Genomic DNA, 25331 nt, shown 5'->3' with positions numbered 1-25331 from the left:
ACCCACCCTAGTTGGGTCTGATCTGATTAACATAGCAAAGAAAACCCTATTTCCAAACAGAATTATATCCACAGGTATAGGGGTTAGGATTCCAAAACATGTTTTGGGGGGACACAATTCAATCCATAGCAAATGGCTTTTGGAGGAACAACTTCCGTTTGTGTGGAAAGAGAGATGAGTTTATCCCTCCATGAAGCCTGTGAAACATGCTTTGATACCTGAGAGACTCAGAAATGCCTATGAGGGCCGTGAACTTAACCTCAGTGCTATGAGGTGATTTTCTACACAGGTTGAGTACAGTCAATTCTCAACTCATAGCAAATGCTGACTTTGAGTTCTGTGGACACAGATACCTGTCTTTAATCATATCCAGCAAAAATTGCAAGACAAATGATCTTAAACTAGAGCAGTTACCCCCGTTTTGATCCCATAGAAAATGTGAACTGCAAACCTACAGTGAGACTCTAGTTCTAAGTAGTTTGTATTATTTTAAGAAGCATAGTTTGTGCTTGCACTGGGAACTTCCCTATATTGGGGAAGTTGACTATTTTGTATATGAGAACTTCTGGAACTTCAGGTATATTTGTTCACTCTTACAATAAAAGCAGCTTGCAAAATCCAATAGAAATGATTGGTGGGTTAACTGTGCTTAGGGATGAATTGTACCCATGTTTCATTTCATTGGTCTAGAGATGATACTCAGTTGTACATTTGTTGTTAAGCACATTGTTAAGCTGAGAAGTTATGTTCTAGTGTGTTGATATGGTGAGAGACTGAATATTGAGAATCAGTGAAGATAAAATGCATCCACCAGTATTATCATTAAATAACCAGAAAAACAACGCTATCTTATCAGAATGGGCACTAAATATCTCCTGGTGATGTTCCCTGCATGGAAGATTTCAAAGTTACATTATGCTTGTCAAAATAAACTCTTGGTAGCTGGTAGTTGTTCTAGGTGGTTTCATTAGCTGGAGACGTCTTCCTCTTGTATAGAATGAGGAGTCAGTCATAACATCTTATAGTGTACGTCTCATGTTCTGGCTATATTCTGTTTTTGTTTAGTATTTCCAAATTTGTTTAGTATTTAGTATTCCAAATTTTGTTTAGTATTTCTCTGCACCCAGTCCTAAGCTCAATACTTATAAATTTTGCTCCTGAAGAAATGTACAAACCAGTGTGGGCAAAGATTTTTGCACCTTGAAGAAGTAGATAACAATGCAGAACAACTCAGAAATCCCATCTCCAAGGCAGTGTTCCTCAACTTTTTGGTCTGAAGACCACCCGCATCCAAATTAAAATGTGCATTCCACGTCTCACCCTGGTCTGCTGAGGGCAGGGCCTGGAATTGGCATTTTAATCAGCACTGCAGGTGATCAGCACACAGAAGTTTGAGAACCACTGCTTTATGTGATCAAATGTCAAAGGAAGTGGGTACCAGCTGCACCAGTTTATATTTCCTGTTTTCCCCTCAGTGTACAGTGTGGGCTGAATTGATGCTTGTACAGTGAATTAGGATTGTGGCACAGCAGCTTCCTGAGAGCACCCCTGCCTGTCAAAACAAGTGCAGGAAGGAGGGGTTCTCTTCTTACACCTTTTACATTGCTGGTGGCAGGCCAGGGAGACTTTTATTCTCCCAAAAGACTTTTACAAGTGTTCTGCATTTCACAGTCCTGACTTACACGAAACATTCTCTAAAGAGGCATTATTGTGTCAAGAGCCAACTTGTTTTCAAAGATCCCTCAGCTATTTTTAAGAACTATCTGTTGTTGTTGTTAGGTGCTGCTGAGTCTGTTCCAACTCATAGAGACCCTATGTACAACAGAGTGAAACACTGCCCGGTCCTGCACCATCCTCACAATCGTTATGCTTGAGCCCATTGTTGCAGACACTGTGTCATTCCATCTCCTTGAGGGTCTTCCTCTCTTTCATTGACCCTCTACTTTACCAAGCATGATGTCCTTCTCCAGGCACTGGTCCCTCCTGATAACATGTCCAAAATATGTGAGAGAAGTCTCACCATCCTTGCCTCTAAGGAGCACTCTGGCTGTACTTTTTCCAAGACAGATTCGTTCACTGTTTTGGCAGTCCATGGTATATTCAATATTCTTCGCCAACACCACAATTCAAAGGCATCAATTCTTCCTCGGTCTTCCTTATTTATTGTCCAGCTTTCACAAGCATATGAGGCGATTGAAAACACCATGGCCTGGGTCAGGTGCACCTTAGTCCTTAAAGTGGCATCTTTGCTTTTGAACACTTTAAAGAGGTCTTTTGCAGCAGATTTGCCCAATGCAATGCATCATTTGATTTGTTGACTGTTGCTTCCATGGGCGTTGATTGTGGATCCAAGTAAAATGAAATCCTTGGCAACTTCAGTCTTTTCTCTGTTTATCATGATGTCGCTTATTGGTCCAGGTGTGAGGATTTTTGTTTTCTTTGTGTTGAAGTACAATCCATACGGAAGGCTGTGGTCCTTGATCTTCATCAGTAAGTGCTTCAAGTCCTCTTCACCTCCAGCAAGCAAGGTTGTGTCATCTACATAACACAGGTTGTTAATGAGTCTTCCTCCAATCCTGATGCCCCATTCTTCTTCATATAGTCCAGCTTCTCAGATTATATTTGCTTGGCATGCAGATTGAATAGGTATGGTGAAAAGATACAACCCTGACTCACACTTTTTCTGACTTTAAACCATATAGGATCCCCTTGTTCTGCTCGAACAACTGCCTCTTGATCTATGTACAGGTTCCTCATGAACACAATTAAGTGTTCTGAATTCCTATTCTTCACAATGTTATCCATAATTTGTTATGATCCACACAGTCAAATGCCTTTGTGTAGTCAAAGAACTATCTATATGGGATCAAACTGATAACAGCAACTCGAAAGATTAGATAGGAACCTTAGGGGGCAGTGAATTTATGTTAGTGAGGGAGAAACAACTCAGAAAAGGAGGGTGAGAATGGCTGCACAATTCTAAAGTAATCAGTGTCACTAAATAGTACATGTAGAAACGGTTGAATTGGTGTACGTTCTGCTGTGTATATTCTCAACAACAACAACAAAAAACTCTTAGCTGGGATAAATTCATGAGTGATTTCTTCAAAGACCCTTTAGAAAAGTTGGTAGGAAATGAATTCCCAAGTGGCTTTCACAGTCAGAGCCTCCCCCTCACCTGCCTGTCCTCTGGTTGGTTTCAGGTGGAAAGGTCTCCATAGTCCTACCAGCTGAAGAGATCACTGAGTTCCTGCTACAACCATCCATGTTTGCGCTTGCCAAGGTGATGAGAGCCACAGGAAATAGCATCTGTAACATCTGAGCAGAGTTGCAATTTTAATTTTACAAAAATGAGAAATTTTGTCTGTTGACTTGACATTTTTATAAATTGCCTCTTGTGAATGGTATACATTCTCTAGATTCCTAATTACTTCAAAAAACAAAATATCATTTGCTGTAGTCCCCAGCTCTTGCTGGGCCAAGTGTCAGCTTGCCTACATGAAGAAGTCAAATGCCTCCGTTGCTCTGACTTTTGATTAGAGGAGTCCAGAATAGCTTATGAAAGGAGAGGTCAGTTTATAGCAGAACAGATACTAGGGTAAAGGGTTTTTAAAATGTGCTCTTTAGAGTACCGATCCTGGTTTCTCCCCCTCTAACTATAACTTTTTAACTATATTTTTAAAGATAAAAATGAAAAAAATCTGAGAATTGAACAGCTGTGGCCCAGTAACACTGGCTTCTGGGAGGAGTTGAAAACACCAGAAAACCCCCAGCTGATTTCTGTAGTCTGCAACACTGACGTATGTTGGAGACCCCACACTGCTCATCCTGTCTGCACTGTGACAAGGGTCCACATATCCTGAACTACAAGTTCAGGAATTTAAACCAGGCGTGATAAGGCTCTGGATAACCAACTCTAAGGCTGATTGTGGGCCAGAAAGCCACTTAATTTACAAGGGGAGATAAGGGCTATCAGTGAGCTACTTAGGTTCCTCCTGGTAAGTCTACTCAGCAAACCAAAGTGCTGACCAGAAAATTGCTTGTCCAGCAATAGCCTTTGAACTGGTCTCTCTGCCCTAATCACTTCTATATGCTTCTTGATTAATCTTCCAAAAGTATACTGCCCTGAATCGGTATAAATTCCCCAGGGCTCTCCTCTCTGGCCTCACCTCCTATTATCCCCCATATGTATGCTATGCTGTCTTTCTACTCTCCTGCATTCCCTACCCAATGTCCCTCCTGCCCCTTCTGGCCTTCCTCAAATATTCTAACACAATTCTACCCATTTTTTAATGCCGTTGTGAATGAGCTCTCCATCGAGAGGCCTTGCTTAATAATACTTCCTTGCTCAACCTCACGTGGTCTTTCCCCACTTGGAACCCCATAGCCATTTGTTTAGCCCAACAGTTCCCACGCTTTGATCTATACAGGAATCCCCTGTAGAGCTAATTAAGAACGAAGAGACCAAGGCTTAATACGGAGAGAGGTAGGCAAAGGCTTGGGCCTTCATAGTCCTTCCAAGTTCCCAAGTAAGTCTAATCCCCACCAAGGTTTGAGAACTACTGGTTTAGACTTTTCTTACAGCTCTTTTAACTGTCTGCCTTCTCTTAGTGTAATTGGTGTATTTACCTAACACTCCCTATTAAATCGTAAGCTTTTGTGGATCCTACTCATTTTGTGTACGTGTGTGTGTGGTGAAAATATACACAACAAAACATTTGCCAATTCAACAATTTCTACATGTATAATTCAGTGACATTGATTACATTCTTCATGTTGTGCAATCAATATCACTATCCTTTTCCAAATTTTTCCACCAACCATTAACATAAACTCAGTGCCCCCTGAGCAAAAACTCTCTCCCCATTCCCCCTTCCTTTCTATCCCTAGTAACTGCTAATAATCTTTAGTTTCTATATATTTGCTCATTTCATGTAAGTGAGCTCATACGGTATTTGTCCTTTGGTGACTGACTGATTTCATGCAGCATAATGTTCTCAAGGTTTATCCATGTTGTGGCATGCATCAGGACTTCATTTCTTTTTATGGCTGAGTAATATTCTATTGTATGTATGTGCCACGTTTTGCTTTTCCATTCATCTCTGTTGATGGACATTTCAGTTGTTTCCATATTTTGGCTATTGTGGAAAGTGCTGCAATGAACACAGGGATCTCACTCACCTTTAAATGTGAATCCCCAGCAGTATCCAGCACAGTGACTTTCAAAAGTAGGAACTCAATGACTTTGTGTTACATTGAATTGACAAACAAAAGGAAGAGCTGAAGGGGCAAAGACTGGAAGGTTGAAGTTGTACTGCCAGAGTGGAACAAGCAGAGGGAGCATGTAGAGTGTTTAGTAAACACTGATGATAACTTGGTAAGGAGCCAGTGGTGAGTCAGTTATTGAAGGTCCACAGTGCACTTAGTCCTCACCACATGCTGTTATCCATGGTCCTTGTCCTGAGGGGGGAGACATCAATGATCTAACCCTGACAAGAATATAAATGGAGCAGCCAGCCGTTGAGGGAAGCAGTGAGTGAACCACAGTGATATCTTTATGAGTTTAAACGTTTGAGTCTGAAGTTCTTGGCACCTTGGAGAGTAGATGGGAGAGAGAAGTTTATTCATAAGCAAGACTATGAGGGTTATGTTCTCAGCTAACAGAATGGGTCAGGCTAAGGCTCCCTGTGGTGAACTTTGAACTGCGGCCTGAAAGGAGCCATGACTGTGGCCTGAAATTAAAACGAAAACCAAAAACCCCTTAGGGTCCATAGCAATCACCATGGAGTTCAAGGGTGGCTGAGTGCTCCACCGCCTGGTCCTGGCAAAGCACAAGGCAGCCCTGGCTTCTGACCACCTCACTCAGCACTCCTCTACATGGGTGGGAATTCACCATTTCTGCTATACAGTACCTCATTCATTCACTCATACACATTTATTAAGTGCTCACTGTGTGCCAAGCATTTGCTGAGCATATAGATGATGTATTCCTAACACACGCAGGCACCCTCCTCCCCACATTCTTGCTTTGTCCCAGCTTCTCCCTTGCCTGCTCTTCCATTGGAAATCCCCACCTTGGAAGGCTCAATTTAGTAATAAAGGGAGAAACAATGAACACTTCTGAGCAGCTTTTTGTCTAGAAATTGCTTATGCTTTAATGACCCTATTTGCTTATTTCTAGGACTCGGTCGATTTCCTCTCTCTTGATTTGTCCCCTGAATGCCAAAGTGAGGTGACTTTATCACAGCAGCTGAGTAAATTGCAGGTAATTTGAGTCATTTTCCATATTGACGATGAATGACGAACATCCCTGAGTGCATATTAGACATTTAACGTTGCGGCTAATGCATAAATTGAACTTCCATCAACAGTCGGAAGACCTGCTGACTTGCATCTGGGGAGATTTCTGTGCAAAGCATTGCTAGAGAATATTGGGGTGTTAGGCAGTCTTTTCTAGAAAGGATAATGAGGATTATCTTATTAAGGTAAATATTTAGATGGTTCTTCTGCTCTCTTGTGTAGAAATTTACTGAGAATAAAAATTCCAGTGTTCATTCTGAGTTCTAAAAAGACATTTCACATCCAGGACTACCAAATCAGAAACCAGCTATGGGGACTGTCTTAGTCATCTAGTGCTGCTATAACAGAAATACCACAAGTGGATGGTTTTAACGAAGAGAAGTTTATTTCCTCACAGTCAAGTAGGCTAAAAGTGCAAATTCAGGGCATCAGCTCCAGGGGAAGGTTTTTTCTCTCTGTCGGCCTTCTTCTCTTCAGTATTCCCCCGGACTAGGAGCTTGTCTGCACAGGGACCCCGGTCCAAAGGATGCACTCTGCTCCCGGCACTGCTTTCTTGATGGTGTGAGGTCCCCACCTCTCTGCTTGCTTCCCTTTCCTTTTATGTCTTGAGAGATAAAAGGTGGTGCAGGCCACACCCCGGGGAAGCTCCCTTTACATTGGATCAGGGATGTGACCTGGGTAAGGGTGGTGTTACAATCCCACCCTAATCCTCTTTAAGATAAAATTACAATCACAAAATGGAGGCCAACCACACAGTTCTGGGAATCATGGCCCAGCCAAATTGATACACACATTTTTGGGGGGACATAATTCAATCCATGACAGGGACCTGTAACCTCAGGACCCTCCTTGCTGTACCCAGTACTGTTATCTCAGGTCTAATGTTTCTGACCCAGCTCCCATCCCAATGGAAAGTATGTTAGGAGCCTCCTACCCGACTGTTAAGGAGCCCTGGTGTTGCAATGGTTAGGCACTCAGCTCCTAACAAAAGGTCTGGTAGTTCAAACCTACCAAGAGCCACTCCGCGGGAGAGAAGACCTGGTGATCTGCTCCTGTAAAGATTTCAGCCTAGGAAACTCTATATTCTGTCCTACAAAGTCACTATGAGTCAGAATCGACTTGAGAGCATACCACAACCCAACTGTTAGGCTTCTCTCTTAGGCTTGGTCACCAAAGTGAGACTGATTTACTTAATTCCCTGGAGTCTCGACTATCTCTGTCTCCTGCCTGGGTAAAAGTGAATAACTGGTGGTTTCTCTCCAGACCTTCCAAGTCCCAGGAGTATTCCTCTGCTCAACCCTGAGGAACTCTCCATGGATGTCTGGCCACCAGAATCCATCCGTGTTTCACCTCTTGCCTCGGCAGGTTTGGGAACATAGCCACTCCCCTCTGTTTTCACCGCTGTGCCCACAAGGAGTCAGGCAGAGCAGCCATAAGTGGAGGCCTCCTTGTCTGGAATCCCACCACCTCCAGTCACCAAGGAGGATGGTCAGTCAGAGGAAGTATCCATTTCAAGTTCAAGCTCATTAATGTCAAATCCGCATGGCTTCAAATAGGTGGAACCTCTTTCTTACCTGAGGCAGGAGACTTGAAATGGACAAATTAGCATTGGTCCAGTTCCAACGACTGAGTGTTTCCAGCTGACGCATGTAGATTCCATTGCTTTTGTTGTCTACAGATCATAAACCAGATGCTGTGGAGCTGATTCAATTCATGGCGACCCCATATGAGTCAGAGTAGAACTGTGTTCCATAGGATTTTCAATGGCTGATCTTTCAGAAGGAGATCACCAGGCCTGCCTTCTTAGGCACCTGTGGGTGAACTCAAACCTCCAACCTTTCAGTGCATAGCCAAGTGCATTGATGGTTTGTACTACCCACCAAACCAACGAAACCCACTGCCATGGAGTCAGTTCCCACTCCTAGCAACCCCATAAGGTTTCCAAGGCTGTAAACTTCTACTGGAGCAGACTGCCACTTCTTTCTCCTGCAGAGCCACTGGTGGTTTCAAACCACCGACCTTTTGGTTAGCACTCCATAGCTTTAACCACTGCACCACCAGAGCTCCTTTTGGACTACCCAGGGACTCCAATTTTTAAAAAATTTTTAATTTGTTCTGTTGTTGAGAATATACACAGCAAAACATACCAATTCAACAGTTTCTCATGTACAATTCAGTGACATTGATTACATTCTTTGAGTTGTGTAATCATTCTTGCCCTCCTTTTTTGAGTCATTCCTCCCTCATTAACATAAACTCACTGCCCCCTAAAGTTCCTATCTTGAGTTGCTGTTGTCAGTTTGATCCCATATAGATAGATCTTAAAACAGCACAATGCTCAAGGTAGACTTTCTTTACTAGTGAAGCTAAACTATTGTTTGATTTTAAGAAGATTTTGAGAAATATTTCTGGTTTAAGGTTTAAAGATTTTCTCAGGGCAATAGTTTCAGGGGTTCATCCAGCTTCCATAGCTTTAGAAAGTCTGGTGTCCATGACAATTTTAAATTCTGTTCTGTATTTTCCCCCTTTTGATCAGGATCCTTCTATAGAATCTTTGACCAAAATGTTTAGTAATAGTAGCTGGGCAACATCCAATTCTTCTGGTCTCATGGCAAAGGAGGCAGTTGTTCATGGAGGCAATTAGCTACACATTCCATATCCTCTTCCTATTAAGGAAATATGGTGGTGCAACAGTTAAGTGCTTGGCTGCTAACCAAAAGGTTGGCGGTGAAAACCTACCCAGCCGCTCCTCGGGAGAAAGACCTGGTGATCTGCTCCCATGAAGATTACAGCCCAGGAAACACTGTGGGGCAGTTCTACTCTGCACACGTGGTTGCTATGAATCAAAAATTGATTCAACAGCACCTAACAACAACTATGATTTTATTGCTTGCCATACGCCAGGCACTATTAGGCACTTTATCCTCCCATTATCTCTAACCTTCACAGTGCAACTCAAGGTTTAAGAAACGTAATGAGCATCAGACTCTGGGGAGTGCCAATGGAATTTGAACCAAGGCTTTCTCATTCTAAGACACCACGCTGCCTCTCCCAAAATAAAAATACATTCAATGTATTTTTATGACGAGGGTGGCATTTTTAAAATCACGCATGATTTTATTTTGTAGCCACCTTCTCACCTGAACCCAAACTTCCTTACAACTCAGAGTCTACATGTATAGGCTTGCTGATGAGATTTCTGGGCCTTAAACAGCATTATAATGTCTTTAAGGCCTGCTTATGCCTGAGTCATCAAAGCCTGTCTTTTGTCCTCCTTGAGAAATTAAGCGGGGCTTGTTACTAAGCTAATGAGTTCAGACACTGCTGACAGTTTGAAACCATCTCAGTTACGCAGATCTGACATGCTTCAGAGAGACAGCCATCAGGGAAATTGGCATGATTTGTGCTTGGGGTGTAGCTTATAGTGTTTCCCTTTTACATCAAAATGTGTTCAAGAAAACTTAGTCCCACTAGTGTCAATAAAGCTGTGAACCCTTAAGTCCACAGCTGGCCAGTGAAACTTCTCACGGTCAAGCTCAGCAGCCATTTACAATATCCGGCAGTGGTTCTTTACCCCTTTCGTTTCCTTGCGTAGAAATTCAGCTCCAGATGTTGATGGCTCTGATGCAGCCCCAAAGATTCAGAATTACAGCTGTGGCCCAGCAGCCCTTGAAAAGAGCACCCACACGGCCACCTGAGCTGCAGAGGAGACGTCCTTTTGGGGCCATACTTAGTCCTTGATAGCACTTCCCACCCTGCCTCCACACCCAGGACAGGAAGAGCAGCTGAGTTCTTCTGAAGAGAGGGGCTGAGTTGTGCCCACTGGTGCCTGAATCCTGCTGTCCATGCCTTCCTTCCCAATTCCTCCTTCCTCCTCTTCCCAGCTCTCCCCCTTCCCCATTCTTGTTGAAGCGGCCTCTTCCCGTGGGCTACGAGGGCATCTGGCCCCTTCCCCTCCACTCTACCCAGGACACCTGCATCCACCTCTCTGTGAACCTCAGGTGGCCTCTGCTGCCACTCCCTGCCAGCACCCGGGTATCTTAGGACCTGGCACATCCACAGGTTCTGAACTCTGCAGAAAGTACATGAGTGTGGTCCAACGTCCAATTCATCAGATAGAGCTCTGCTCACACCGGGAATTCCTCAACACGCAGAGGGTGGGATGATGGCCTCTTCCTCTAGCTTCTCCAGATCTGTGGTCTCACGGGCTGCCTCCGTGGCTTTTTGATCTTTCAGGAAAGAAAAGTGCCTAAGAGGCCACCTTGATAGTTTGGGTCTCAGGCATTGTCCTAGCACAGGGAAAGAGCAAGGCTGGGTAGACTTGCAGCTCCACCAACTGCGTGGTCGTCATGGGCAACTTACTCAGCTTCTCAGAACTCCAGACGCCTCATCTGTAAGAATATATACAGCAAAAGAGAATGCGTTAGGCGACTATGAGAAATTTAAAAACTTTTAAAGTAATTGCTATTGTTATCTCTTAGTAGCTTTTAACTGTTCAGAGCAGGAAAAAGTTAGCATGGGAAAAATGACCTCCCTCCCTCCCTCCAAAAAAGGTAATTTGAAATAAAGTCAAATAGCATGTCAGCCATGCCTCCCTTGACACTGAATTGTCTAGAAATGGGAGCTGCGAGTGAGGGAGGGATTGTACCTGCTCACATTGTAATGAAGATAGCTGCTTTCCTCTTTAACTTTTTGTTATGGAAAAGTTCAGACATACCCACAAGTAGAGAGAAAAGGATAATGAACCCCTATGAAGCCATCTCCAGCCTCAAAAGCTGTCAACTGGTGGCTGATTTTATTTCATCTGTATTCCTATCCCCCTGCCCCCAAATTGGAATATTTTGAAGCAAACCCCAGACATTGTATCGTTTCCTCCATAAATATTGTGATGATGGTGTCTTGCTTAAGCTTCTTTTAGTAATACAGGCTCCTGATGTGAGTAAACTGCCTTGTTCGTGATCATAACACATACCTGGCTGTAAGAGGTGCTTTTAAAACCTGAGATGAAGGAATAGGTGAACATGTCCCCTTGTGGGGGTGGGTGATGAAGGTGACCTATGTTATTGAAAAGTGTAGCTCTTTTTTCTTCAAAGTCTACAGTCAGTCAGTTCCCTTTATTAACTCAAGATGCTCAGAGGCCATTTCCAAAGCCAGGTTGAGTGTCTGTAGCTTCTCATCATGGACATTTATCCTTGTTTTCAAAAAACAGGTTCCAGACAGCCCCGGCTCACTTGCTGACCTTTATCTTTTTTAGACCATTAAGCCCAAAGTGAAAGTTTTCATCTTCAACCTAAAACTCCAGAACTGCTCCTCCTTTAGGACCGCCACGCTGCTCTTCAGCCTGATAGAAGGTGAGTGGACCATCCGGGAGAGGTTTTGAGTGGCATGTGGTGTAGGTCGGTGGGTAGCAGTCTTGAAAGTCGGAGATTCCAATGGGTGTTGGGGGTGGAGAGAGGCGAGGAGGGTTGGTCTGAGAGCCTACTCCACATGAGGGTCGGTGTCCCCTGTCTTCTCACTGATGGTCCCTTGCAACCAGCTCCCGTGGTTCGAAGAAAGAGGCAAGGGTCCGCATATGGGTGCCTATTGCTTGTGGAAATAAAAAGGCAAGCCTCGGTTGTCAGTTGTACATATGACAACTGCTCTTCTCCTGTCTGTCCCCCTTCAGTGCCCCCTCCCCCAACATCTCCTATTTCTGCCCCCCTCGACAGGGCTGCCTGGTGTCTCTCTCCCCCTTGACAGCTCTCTCTGCTTACACATGTTCTACTTCCCCATTGCTTCAGCTTGCACGTGGCCCTGGCACTTTGATCAAGACGCTAAGAACCTTCAACTCACAAACCTCCTTCTCAGTGCCTCTTAGATTCTTGAGAGTGAATCTGATTGGTTGGCCATGGATCAGGAGGATCCTTCTGGCCCAATCAAGTCAGAGGAGGAGTGGAGTCTGTTCTGTTAAGGTATCGGGGCTGGGGGCCAAGACACTACAGAATCCGAAGGAAAGGATGGAGGGAAGTCCCCTTAAGACATTCTTGAGTGCCCTGATCTTCAGTCCAGTCACCTGGGAAGGTCGGAGAGTGGAGCAGAAGTCCGTGGTGCCCTTTCTACCACCTGTAACCCTTCCCACCCTGTGGACTAGGCTTCACTAACCTTAGCCCAGACTGCTCTAAGAAGCCATAACTAGGTAGAAATTAACTTCTGCCCTCCTTAAATCTTTAGCCCATGAAGGAAATGGTATCTTCCAGAGGGACTTGGAACCACTGAGTTTGAGTGTGCTGTTTAAGTGAGGAGAACCTCTGACTGCAGGCACGCAGGATCTCGGTTGGGCTTCAGGTCGAGTTAAACTTCCTCTCTTCCAGCCATAAATAAAGACCAAGTGCTCATCATTGGATTTGATATTAATGCATTCCTGAACTGTACATCAAGTTCCATGAAAAGGTAATGTTAGGTTTTCTGCTGAACTGTTAATAACTGGTATTTGTAAATTACTCTGCTGTTCTTTCATGTATATAATCTCATGGAACTGTTATTATGCACCTCTGGGGCAGTGAGTTTATTATGGCCATTGGATGGATGAAAGACTGGGCTCAGAGGGGAGAGCCAAACCAAAAACCAAACCCATTACCGTGAAGTCGATTCCAACTCATAGCAACCCTGTACAATAGAGTTAAACTGCACTATAGGGTTTCCACGGAACGGCTGGTGTATTTGAACTGCCGACCTTTAGGTTAGCAGCCAGATGCTTAACCACTGCACCACCAGGGCTCCAGAGGGGATAGCAGAGAGAACCCATCTCTCCCTGAGTCTTAAACTTGGGGCCCCGCATAGGGTTGGCATTTTCACCTTCCTCTGTGCTGCCTTGTAGTTCGCCCAAGTGCAGAGCTGGGATTTAAGATCTTGTCAGAGACAGTGTGAGCTTGTGGAAGAGGGAGCCAGGTTAAAGAGTTGAGACCGTCTTACTGAAGTTATGTAATCTGAGTAAGTGAAGTGAATTCTCTGCACCTATTTCCTGAATGTAAACTGTGAAGCGTCTACTCCACGAGGAGACAACAAGCTTGGAACGCCAGCTGTTGCAGCTGTGCAGAACCTAACTCAACAGTGTTCTCAGGGCATAGGTTTTAAATTGTGGTGGGGCTGCAAATAATTTCTCACCAGGTGACTAAAGGACCAAAGTCTGTAAATGATTTACTTCAAATAATAATAAATCAACAGATTTGAGACTGTTCCTATAATTACATCTCTCACACACGCACATTCCTATGTGCCTCTCGAGCATGTTGGAACCATCCAGAGCTGTTGGCATCCCACGGGCATGTGCTACCCACTCGAGGTAGGACAGAGGCTGGAAGGCAATTATTTGGCTTCCCAGACCTTTGACCAGAGCTGTCTTTGTCATTTGCCTCAGACATTTCTAACACAGCTCTGCCCTGGGTTATAAACTTCTGTTGTCACCACCCCGTGTACATTTTCTCTTCAGCCCTCGGCTGTCCTGAGCCAAAAACTCCTTCTACTGTTCAATTCTCTCAACTCACTTCAAGTCAACAGTTCAAATCAACAGACGTGCAGTCACAGCTGTATGTCATGCTCTGGCTGGTGATGTGAATACTGTGATGAATAGATAGGTCAGAACTGCTTGGTGACTACTCTTGAGTCAGCCAGGTAGTACTGGGCTTATGTCTTTTCTGAAAAGAAAAGTTAGGCAGCCATAATAAAATGGCTCCCCTGAGAGGTCAAAGATTACAAAACCATGAGATGATATACTGTCTCTCTCTAATACCCTGACCTGGTGGTACTTTGCCTGAAGCCAAGGTCTAACATTGGCTTGCATTACACTGACAGTGGGGAGGGCGGTCCTTACTCAGGTGAGCATTGATGGAGGACCTGCCTGGTATGGGGGTCAGGTGGAGGGGGCTCAGAGAAGATAACATGGCTTTCTCCCTTGAGAATCTTAAACCTCTAACACAGTGTGGCAGGAGACAAACAGCACCGAGCCCCCAGAGGAGGGTGAAAAGAACATTGTCTGGGATGCCCAGGGTGGCTTACTGTGGAGAGGTTAGCTGAAAAGACCAGTCATAGTGATTGAGGTTCTGGGCTGCTAAATCCTTCTCAAGTTAGGCAAACCCAGGGCTCCCAGCTCTGAAACTTGTACAGCAAGTTCTAATCTACCCAGGGGTGGTTTATTTGTTTCCTCTGTCCTCTTTTCATCCAAGCCAGGAGAACAGAGCTGGGGTCAGGAGCAGTGGGGGTGGGTCAGAGTGAGGGGGCGCCTCCTGACGTCCCTGGTCGTGCTCTAGTCATGCGTATGTCTTGGATAATACACAACCTTAGATCATCATTCCCCTCTTCACCTCTGCACCGGCAAATGTGGGTGAGTTGATGCCAGTAGAACAGGAAATAGATGTGGAAGGTGCCCCTTGCAGGGCCGACTCATCCCGGGTCCCTCTGCAGTGTCCCTGTCACAGAGGCCTCCTGCCTGTGCTTCAGAACTTCCAGCATCTCAGTAGTGCCTTCTGTGTGTAAACAGCTCGAGTTGTTACACTGTTGTTTTCCTGTGTGCTGATGAAGCAATAATAAGAGTAATCATCATCGTCAGAACAGCAATAACAGCAAGTGCTTGTGTTACGCTCAGGAGACTAATGCATTTAGTGCTCATGGCAACTCTGAGGCAGGTAACAATCATAATCCCTATTTTTGATTTGATCAAACTGAGGCACAGGGAAGCCAGGTAACTTGCCCGAGGTCTCTGCTTCTCCGTCATTTAGACCAGTTCTGCACCCTAGGCCACCCCGGCATGCATGTCATCCTGCTCTGCTGACGGCCCGCGGACAGGGAGACAGACAATTTTGTACTTCACCTCGTTTTTCCCCCACGTGTTCTCTTCTCCAAACAAAACAAGCCCACTACTGTCAGCTCCTCCTCAGGGTTGCCCTCTGCTGGGTGTAATTTTCAGCATCTTGTGGTGAAGCTTTCCAACCACTGTTTAGAGGTTCGTAACCACATTTTAAAAATGAATAAACTAGGCAGGAAGGAAGGAAAGAAGGGGAGAAAGAGAAAGAGAAAAGCGCTAGAATAAAATAGAAAATACAAGAGTGCATTGCATGTAGTGAGAATTAGTACTTTTATGTGAAACTTTTGATTCAGTTGTACACACACACACACACACACACACACACACACACGCATGAACATCCGCACATCTACACATACATGTAGTGGTTAAAAGCACAAGCTCTGTGCTCCACCACTTGCAAGCTGTCTGAAAAAGTTACTAATTTCTTTAAGTCTCTCTTTCTCTGTAGAATAAGAATACCTATCTATAAATTTGCTGTGAAAATGAAGTAATACACATGAATTCTTATCACAGTGGTCAGCACAGAATAGAAGTTCAATAAATCAGAGCCATCCTTATTATTAAGGAGTCCTGGTGGCGCAAATGGTTAAGCACTAACCAAAAAGTTGGCGGTTCGAATCCAACCAGCAGCTCTATAGGAGAAAGGCCTGGCAATTGGCTTCTGTAAAGATTACAGCCATAGGAACACTATGGGGCAGTTCTACTCTGTCACATGGGTCACTGTGAGTTGAAATCGACTTGACAGCCCCTAACAACAACAACATTATTATTATAATTACATTTATATACTTATATAATTATACTTATATAATTATTATTATGAATTGTATAAAATTATATTTTATAAATAATAAATTATAATAAAAACAAAGTATGTCACCAGAACAACTGTGGCATTATTACAATGTTTTACTCATGCAAGAGTAATAATAACTTACCTAAAAAGGTAATAATAAAAATTTTCCCATCTACCAGTCCCTTCCTGGCCATAGCTTTGTGGACATGGCTCTCAAGGCAGTGTTTCTGGAATCTTTACAGATTGAACACATAGTATCCTCAGTATTGGGGCATTTGTAGCTCACAGAGTCATTAATTATTATGTCCCTTTATGTCATTTCGATCCTGCAGCAGCAGGTCGTGTTCTCTGATTAACAACCTGACCCTTCAGTCTAACCAGCAACAGGACAGCAGAACCGCAGTTGGCTCCTCTTCCCCTGTCTCTGCCTACCAGAGGGTCTGGGAAATGTTTGTGAACCAATCCAGAGCAGAGCAGGATGCTTTCCTGCAGGATGATTTTCCTGAAGGCTTTCTCTGGGGAGTCTCCACAGGAGCCTTTAATGTGGAAGGAGGCTGGGCTGAAGATGGAAGGGGCCCAAGCGTCTGGGACCAATATGGACACCAGAAAGCTGCCGAGGGCCAAGCAACACCAGAGGTGGCCAGTGACAGTTACCACAAGGTGGACTCTGACGTGGCCCTGCTTCGAGGCCTCCGGGCTCAGGTCTACAAATTTTCCATCTCCTGGTCCCGAGTCTTCCCTACTGGCGCAGCAGCCGTCCCAGCCCCCGTGGTGTCGCCTACTACAACAAGCTGATCGACAGCCTTCTGGACTCTCACATTGAACCCATGGTGACCCTGTTCCACTGGGACCTGCCCCAGGCCCTGCAGGATAGCGGTGGGTGGCAGAACGAGAGTGTGGTGGATGCCTTCGTGGACTACGCAGCCTTCTGCTTCTCCACTTTTGGAGACCGTGTGAAGCTGTGGGTGACCTTCCACGAGCCATGGGTGATGAGCTACGCAGGTTATGGTACTGGCCAACATGCACCTGGCATCTCCGACCCAGGAGTGGCCTCTTTTAAGGTATTCCGATCTCCACAACTCCTGCTAATTAGAGAAGGCTCTGTCTCCTTCTCATCAGCGAGACTTTGCTTTTTTGTCCTTTAAAGAAAATCAAAGGGAAGGAAGGAATCATAAATTGTTAATCACCTATTTTGTGCAGACACTGTGCTGGCACTTTAAACATAGTTATGACACCTCCAGAGCAGCACTGATGGGGGAGGGAACTGGAGTTCAGAGAGGACAAACAATTGGGCCACGATGACATTGTGAGTGGTTGGCAGGCTGAAGCTAGGATTTGGGCCCAAGTCTGCTTGACTCCAAAGCAAGTGCTGAGTGTTAGCAAGGACTCTTAGTTGCAAACGACAGAAAACCCAACCCAAACTGATATAAGAAAGGAGGAAATTTGTTAGTGCAGAACACTGAAAAATCTTGGTTGTAGCTTGATCAGGGTGGAGCTTGATTAGAGCATCAACAATGTCACCAGAATACAACTTTTTCTCCCTAACCTTGTTTCCCTCATTGGCTTTATTCTTCGACTACTTGGTAGCCAGATGACAGCAATGGTAGTAACCCCACTTTCATATTTAAAGACTTGCAGGAAAGAAAGCTGACTTCCATTCTGGCATTCCTAGCAAAAGTCACCCTGTGTCTCCTAGTTTCTGAGTGGGTCTCACATCTACCCCTCAACACACTGTTTGAGGAGACAGAGGAGGGGCTGGCTTCCCAGAGAGCAATCAGGGTATTATTTCAACAAGAAATGGGTGTGTGGGGGGGAGGGGGATAAAATTAAAAATAGCTTAGCATGGGTCCTTTCCATTTATTTCCTTCTCTTCAAAGCCTCTCAGAAGACCCATCAGCTTTCCCCGGCAACATTCTTTAGAAAAGACCTGTTAGTCTGGCTCTCCCCTGCCATACTTTGGGTTCTGTTCTTGTTGAACAAGTGACACCTGTTACCACCTCTAGGAGAGGCATCTCATCACATGGAGAATAGTAATCCACTCCATAGTTTGCAGGTGCTGGCGTCTCTGAGAAAGGATGACTCACACACAGGAACTAGATGGAACAATGTTTTACTCACAGAGAAAAGAGACAGAGCAAGGTCAGTTTCAATAGTGACCCACAGTCCCTCATAGCCAGTAGGTCTTGCTCAGCAGCCAGTGTAGGGAAATAGTTTGCATACACCCCTCTTGTGCTGCAGGCAAAGGACCCCGTTCCCTCACCACTGGGAACAATATAGAATTGAGGATGGTCAGGTGCCATTTAACACACTCCTTGTAAAACTCATCCAAACCTTTTCTTCTTAGGGTTCGTATATCCTTTTGAACTGTGGCTCCTGGGATCTTTTTCTTAGAGAAACTTTGAAAGGAAGTTCCTCCACTCTTCTCCATCAACTCTTGTTTTTATTTATTGGTTAAAATATGATAATACCATTGGGGAAATTTTTCAAAGAAAAGATTCCCCTCATAATTCTACCAGCACTTCTTTCCAGTCTTCGCTTCTTTGTATTCATAGCATAGTCACAGTGACATGCAGTTTCGTGCTCATGTTTTACTTGACATTGTGTTGTTAACACTTTTCCATGTTATTACATGGTCACAATGATTGTTTCTGATGGTTGTGTAATATTCTGTTGAGTACCCTGCCTGGCTCTGACAGTTTTGGCAGGAAACACTGCTGCCTTTTGGAAAGGAGCACAGTTTGCCATTGGAGGTTAAGACCCAGTTAAGAACTAACATACGGGACACAAGAAACAGCCAAGAGTTTCACTTCCTGCGGGCGTATTTTAGTATGAAATTCTTCAAAAGTCAAGTGTTAACATCTTCAGATGATAAAAAGGAAAAAGGAAAGGGAGCTAAGATTTAGCAAGCTTCCTCCTCTACTCCGGGGTTTTTTTGTTTGTTTGTTTGTTTATTTTTTGCTGCTTTATATATGTGTATTTTATTTAATCCTCCCAGATGGATCCATAATTACCCCCTTCTTATAGACAAGGAAGCTGAAATTGAGAGAGAAGTTCGGCTAAGTTGACAGAGCAAGTTAGTGGCAGAGCCAAGATTCAAGTCTAGGCTTGGTATACTCTAGACATCCCCTCTTTATCACTATGTTCCCATGATGCTTTACCAAGGAAAGCTGTTGACTTTTGTATGACCATAAATTAAATCTACAAAGAAATTGCTGGTTATGGTTATTCTTCTTAAATTTCATTAAGTAGAAAGGAGAACAGATAGATTAGAAAGAGTGGTCCTCGCCCTTGTGGGTTAATTAAAATAATTTCCTCTTATGGACTAAGTGGTTAGTAAGCATTTATTGAGGACGGAGGCAGAAGAGCATTGTGGGTGACAATACAGGCCTGGATTCAGACTGCCTTTGTTTTATATTCTCACTCTATCCCTTACTGACCACAGTGTAGCAAGTTATTATACCTCTCTGGCTCTTGTTTTCCTTATCTGTAAAGTAGTAATAATAATTGTACCTTCCATGTAAGCTCCTTCTGAGGATTACATGAGAAAATTCATTAAGCAGTAGGTGCTCAATATCTGTTAGTTGTTACTGTCAACCTTGTTGATATAGTCATTGACTTGTCCATGTTGTTGACATTGTTGTCTTGTTGATATTGCAAACGTTGGTGTTGATGTTGACATCAATGTCCTTGACTTGTCAACATTGTTGACATCAGTGTTAACTTATTGATGTTGCTGTTGACTTGCTGACTGCTTGTTGATGTTGTCAACATTGGTGTTGACTTGATGTTGTTAATATCAGTGTTGACTTCTTGTTGATGTTGTTATTAACATTGGTGTTGACTTGTTGATGTTGTTGTTATTGTTACTAAGTACTGTATTTCCTTCCTTATTCCTAACAAGGTAGCTCACTTGGTCCTCAAGGCTCATGCCAGAGCTTGGCATCACTACAACAGCCACCATCGCCTGCAGCAGCAGGGGCGTGTGGGCATTGTGCTGAACTCAGACTGGGCAGAGCCTCTGTCCCCAGAGAGGCCCGAGGACCTGAGGGCCTCTGAGCACTTCTTGCACTTCATGCTGGGCTGGTTTGCACACCCCATCTTTGTGGATGGTGACTACCCAGCAGCCCTGAGAGCCCAGATCCAACAGATGAACGAACAGTGCCCAAGCCCTGTGGCCCAGCTCCCTGAGTTCACTGAGGCAGAGAAGCAATTGCTGAAAGGATCAGCTGACTTTCTGGGTCTGTCCCATTACACCTCCCACCTCATCAGTGGTGCCCAACAAAACACCTGCATCCCCAGCTATGATACCATCGGAGGCTTCTCCCAACATGCGGACCCTGCATGGCCTCGGACTTCATCCCCCTGGATTCGTGTGGTGCCCTGGGGTATAAGGAGGCTGTTGAAGTTTGTATCCTTGGAATACGCAAGAGGAAACGTTCCAATCTACCTGGCTGGGAATGGCATGCCCATAGACGAAAGTAAAAATCCCTGTAATGACTCCTTGAGAGTAGACTACTTCAGTCAGTATATCAATGAGGTGCTCAAAGGTAAGTCACTGGAGAGGTGCTGGTGACTGGAAGATGGGTGATACTTCTCCTCCAAGCCTTCAGAATTTTGCTTAAAGGAACAAAGACAGTCTCCCAAGGAAATGAAGCCAAAAAGTAGTATTGGTGGTAACAGCAGTAGTCCTTCATATCAGTCTAACTCTCTCATATCTGTACCCCTGTGTTCTTGTTTCCTAGGTGGCCTCCTTTCTAACTGTCTGTCCTTCTGAGTCCTACCCATTTATCGAATGCCTATTATGTGCCAGACATTGTACAAGACACTAGGGGTAATACAGAGCAAACATTGTCCTTTTACATAGGGAACTCACAGTCTACAGAGGGACACAGTCACTTACAATATAGGGTGATAAGGGCATTACAGGATGGAATGAGGACACTTGCAATGGGACTCTAACCAATAAAATCTTCCCTCATTGCTCCAGCCATATTGAGCTCCATCTCCTTTAAATGGCTATAAAATTTATGTTCCACATCATTAATTCTAATACAGTTTATCAATATCTACAGTCTCATTCTTACCTAACATTCTGTTTCATATGTCTTTTTATTCCAAGTAAAAAGGGATGGCAAATAGGTTTTATCTCATATGTCAGTCCTAATCAATTGATAGTGATTAGCCATCTGCCGAGAGCTTGTTGAGAAGCTTTCAAGGCCTTGTCTAAATTTAGAGAGAAAGTTGACTAGTGATGCCTGCCATGGGCACTGAAACAAGGAATGGAGACACACATCCCACGTACTTGCCAGCCCTGTCCGTGAGGTCAGAGCCTCTCTTCTACTTGTACTCTTCTCATTATCAAGGTTACAATTCTGTCATCTTCCTTATCTTTGAAACCCTTCAAGACAGTGTCACATGTGATCCTGGAAACAGCCCTTTACAGTAAATTGGGGCAGGCATTATCTTCAGGGGAGAACTGCAAAAAGTGAAGCTCTGAGAGATTAAGTGACTCAGTGAGTGCAGAACCCAAGGTCGGAACCATAAGCCTTTCTATTTCTGGCTCATTTCTCCCCTCCACCCACTAAGCTATGAAACATTTATTCATCTTCGTATCCCCAGGGCCTAGCATAGGCCTGGAACAAGTAGTGCTTTATCAATTACTGATTGAATGAATGAGCAACTTTACCCACCTTTTATACAATCAATATATTTGTTGAGAGGCTGTGGAGTCCGATACAAACAAGACTTAACACCTTACTGGCCCCAAATTGGAGCCCACAGCCATTGCCATATTTTGGCTCTCATTCTTGGTTGACTCACTAGACTGTTGTGTGGGAAATTGAGATGAGTCAGGAGATACATTTCTTTGAAATTTATTTCTCTTATTTAACATGGAATATGTGATCATTTTATGTCAATATTATTAAATGTAAATGAGGAGAAATAAAAATACATTTTTAAAAGTTTAAATGATTTGTGTATCCTACAAAAAAAACAAGGAGTCCTGATGCTAGCCAATGGGGTATATTCTTGTTTTGATTCATTATAAGACAAGGAGCTCCTTTGGATTAAGATTTACAGCCATAGAAGTGGTCTGATGTCTTGTGGGTGGTCTTGTGGATTTTCCTTCTATTCATTCTGAAGGGAAGAAAGGAGTTAACTTTTTTTGGTTAGCCCACGTCACCTCCAAAACTTTGTCAAAAGGAAAACTTTTTAAAAGTAACCACAATAACAGACTTTAAAATAACCCAAATTTTTCTTTTTCTTCACAGCTATCAAGGAAGACTCGGTGAATGTTCTTTCTTACATTGTTCGTTCCTTCATTGATGGCTTTGAAGGCCCCTCTGGCTACAGTCAGAGATTTGGGCTGTACTACATCAACTTTAACGACAGCAGCAAGCCAAGGACTCCCAGGAGATCTGCCTACTTTTTCACCAGCATCATTGAAAAGAACGGTTTCCTCACTAAAGTAGTAAATAGGCTGCCACCAGCTATTACGCCAGATGTCCGCCCCAAAATTAGAGCCTTCGCTTTTCCATCTGAGGTGCCCTCCAAGGCTAAAGTAGTTTGGGAAAAGTTCTCAAACCAACCCGAGTTTGAAAGAGATTTGTTCTACCACGGCACGTTTCAGGATGACTTTCTGTGGGGTGTATCCTCTTCAGCCTATCAGGTTGAAGGAGCTTGGAATGCCGATGGCAAAGGCCCCAGTATTTGGGATAACTTTACGCACACACCAGGGAACAATGTGGAAGACAATGCCACTGGAGACATAGCCTGTGACAGCTATAACCAACTGGATGCCGATCTGAATATGCTCCGAGCTTTGAAGGTGAAGGCCTATCGATTTTCTCTCTCCTGGTCTCGGATTTTCCCAACTGGGAGAAGCAGTTCTATCAACAGTCACGGTGTCGATTATTACAACAGGTTGATCAATGGCTTGGTGGCAAGTAACATCTTTCCCATGGTGACACTATTCCACTGGGACCTGCCACAAGCCCTCCAGGATATTGGAGGTTGGGATAATCCTTCCTTGATTGAGTTGTTTGACAGCTATGCGGACTTTTGTTTCCAGAACTTTGGTGACAGAGTCAAGTTCTGGATGACCTTTAATGAGCCCATGTACCAGGCATGGTTGGGTTATGGCTCAGGGGAATTTCCTCCAAAGGTGAAGGACCCAGGCTGGGCCCCTTATAGGGTTGCCCATGCTGTCATCAAAGCTCATGCCAGAGTCTATCACACTTACGCTGAGAAGTATAGGCAGCAGCAGAAGGGGGTGATTTCATTGAGCCTCAGTACACACTGGGCAGAGCCCAAGTCGCCAGGGGTCCCGAGAGACGTGGAAGCAGCTGACCGAATGCTCCAGTTCTCCATGGGCTGGTTTGCCCACCCCATCTTCAGAAATGGAGACTATCCCGATGCCGTGAAGTGGAAAGTGGGGAATAGGAGTGAATTACAACAGCTGACCACCTCCTGCCTGCCAAGCTTCACTGAGGAAGAGAAGAGGTACATTAGGGCCACGGCCGACGTCTTCTGCCTCAACACCTACTCCTCTAGGATCGTGCAGCATAAAACGCCCAACCTAAACCCACCTTCCTATGAAGATGACCAGGAGATAGGCGAGGAGGACCTTTCATGGCCTTCCACGGCCATGAACAGAGCTGTGCCGTGGGGGACACGAAGACTGCTGAATTGGATCAGAGAACAGTATGGTGACATCCCCATTTACATTACCGAAAATGGAGTGGGGCTGGCAAATACAGAATTGGAGGACACTGATAGGATATTTTACCATAAAACCTACATCAATGAAGCTTTGAAAGGTATGTGAGGGTTCTGATCCCCTTTACAAAATCTCCCCATATCCATATGTCATGTGCTTGAAGTGCTCTACGAACTATTAACTAGTATCTCTTTGTTAAGCCCTAATTCCATAATTCTTCACCTGTTTGGGGCTTACATTTCCCTTTGAGAAGCTGAAGAAAAGCTATGGTCATTTCCCCAGAGAAAAAGCACAAATGTACACACACAGAGTGTGCACAAGGATATTTTAATGTTTCCATTTATTTGTTTTATTCCAAAAAAGATTTATTGAACAACGATTATGTGACAGAGTCTAGGTGCAGGGATATAGCAGTAAACAGGATAGATAAATTCCTGCCATCATGGAGCTTATATGCTGGTCGGTTCCATGGATCCCAGAGCAGGAAACTCCTCTCTGATTCACACTTCTGTGCTTTAAAGTGTGAAGGTGGGCTGAGATCCTTGAAGTTGAGATATGCTCCTTTACCCCAGCAAAAGACTCTGATTTTAGTAGGATCCATCATTAATACTTGCCAGGTGGTCATCAGTGCCAGAAAAAAGAAAGATAACCAAGATAATCTGTTTATCTATCAGGGCAAACATTACCTGTGTGTAGAAGTTGATGGTTTATTGTCTTGAGTTGAGGAATTGAGTTGGCTGTGCTGTTGGAGATCCTGTCTCATAGTGTAAAGCTCTCCTCTCTGCTCCCCTTGGGATGTCCCCAGCCTACAGGCTCAATGGTGTAGATTTTCGAGGATATTTGGCATGGTCTCTGATGGACAACTTTGAATGGTTGCATGGCTACACAGTCAAGTTTGGACTGTACCATGTTGATTTCAATGTCTTGAACAGGCCTCGAACAGCAAGAACCTCTGCCACATACTACACAGAGGTCATTACCAACAATGGCATGCCACTGCCCAAGGAAGACGAGTTTTTGTACGGACAGCTGATGGCTTCATCTGGAGTGCAGCTTCCTCAGCATATCAGGTGAGGAGTTCAGTGCAGTTCAACAAACACTTATTGCACACCTGCTAAGTGCCAGGCTCTGGGCTAGGCAATGGGCTACGGGGGAGGGCAGGCACATGAGTAGGGATTTCAGTAGAGTCTGTTGACTACCCTGAGGGAAGGAAGTATAGGGTGCTGTGGGGGAGTCAGGGAGGTCCTCCTCCCCATCAGCCTGACTCCTTCTCATCCCCAAATTTGGCTGTGCAAGATAGGTGTTTGTAGGGCAAGATGGAGCAGGTGGAGTCTGGGCAGAAACACTTGGACAAAGACGAGCAAATACGAAGATTCTTTGCTGAAATGCCATGGGTGTGCATTCTTGATTTGAATGCCAGCCTTCATCTCGTTAGACAATATCATACAATGTACTTGGCAGAACTGTTTTAAAGTAAGTTACACGATGTATACCTGTCAGACGACTTAAGACTATAGGCAGTTTCCCCATAAGATGATGGGAGGACAAATGAGAGGCACAGAAACAGCAACACATGTCCTGATCAGAAATTCTGCCTCCATACCTGGTATCATTGGAATTTGTTGGGTCATGATTCAGTGGGGGGAGGGAGGGGTGGTTGTTCGTTCACACCT

The 25331-nt window shown here is 44.4% G+C and overlaps 1 protein-coding gene across 1 annotated transcript in view; it reads left to right on the top strand.

Annotated features, from left to right (window-relative positions):
* Window positions 1-25331, top strand: part of LCT (lactase) — a 53250-nt gene that overhangs the window by 10205 nt on the left and 17714 nt on the right. The window contains 10 exon segments of the mRNA XM_004375093.2: window positions 3204-3283; window positions 6182-6265; window positions 11555-11651; window positions 12651-12729; window positions 16274-16683; window positions 16686-16999; window positions 19840-20485; window positions 22211-23758; window positions 24464-24685; window positions 24688-24728. Coding sequence (XP_004375150.2) covers window positions 3204-3283; window positions 6182-6265; window positions 11555-11651; window positions 12651-12729; window positions 16274-16683; window positions 16686-16999; window positions 19840-20485; window positions 22211-23758; window positions 24464-24685; window positions 24688-24728 — 3521 coding nt within the window.

This window comes from Trichechus manatus, unplaced genomic scaffold (genome assembly GCF_000243295.1).
Source record: "Trichechus manatus latirostris isolate Lorelei unplaced genomic scaffold, TriManLat1.0 scaffold00033, whole genome shotgun sequence".
NCBI classification, from domain to species: domain Eukaryota; kingdom Metazoa; phylum Chordata; class Mammalia; order Sirenia; family Trichechidae; genus Trichechus; species Trichechus manatus.
The sequence above is the reverse complement of the archived record's forward strand: the minus strand, read 5'-3'. Positions and strand labels throughout refer to the sequence as shown.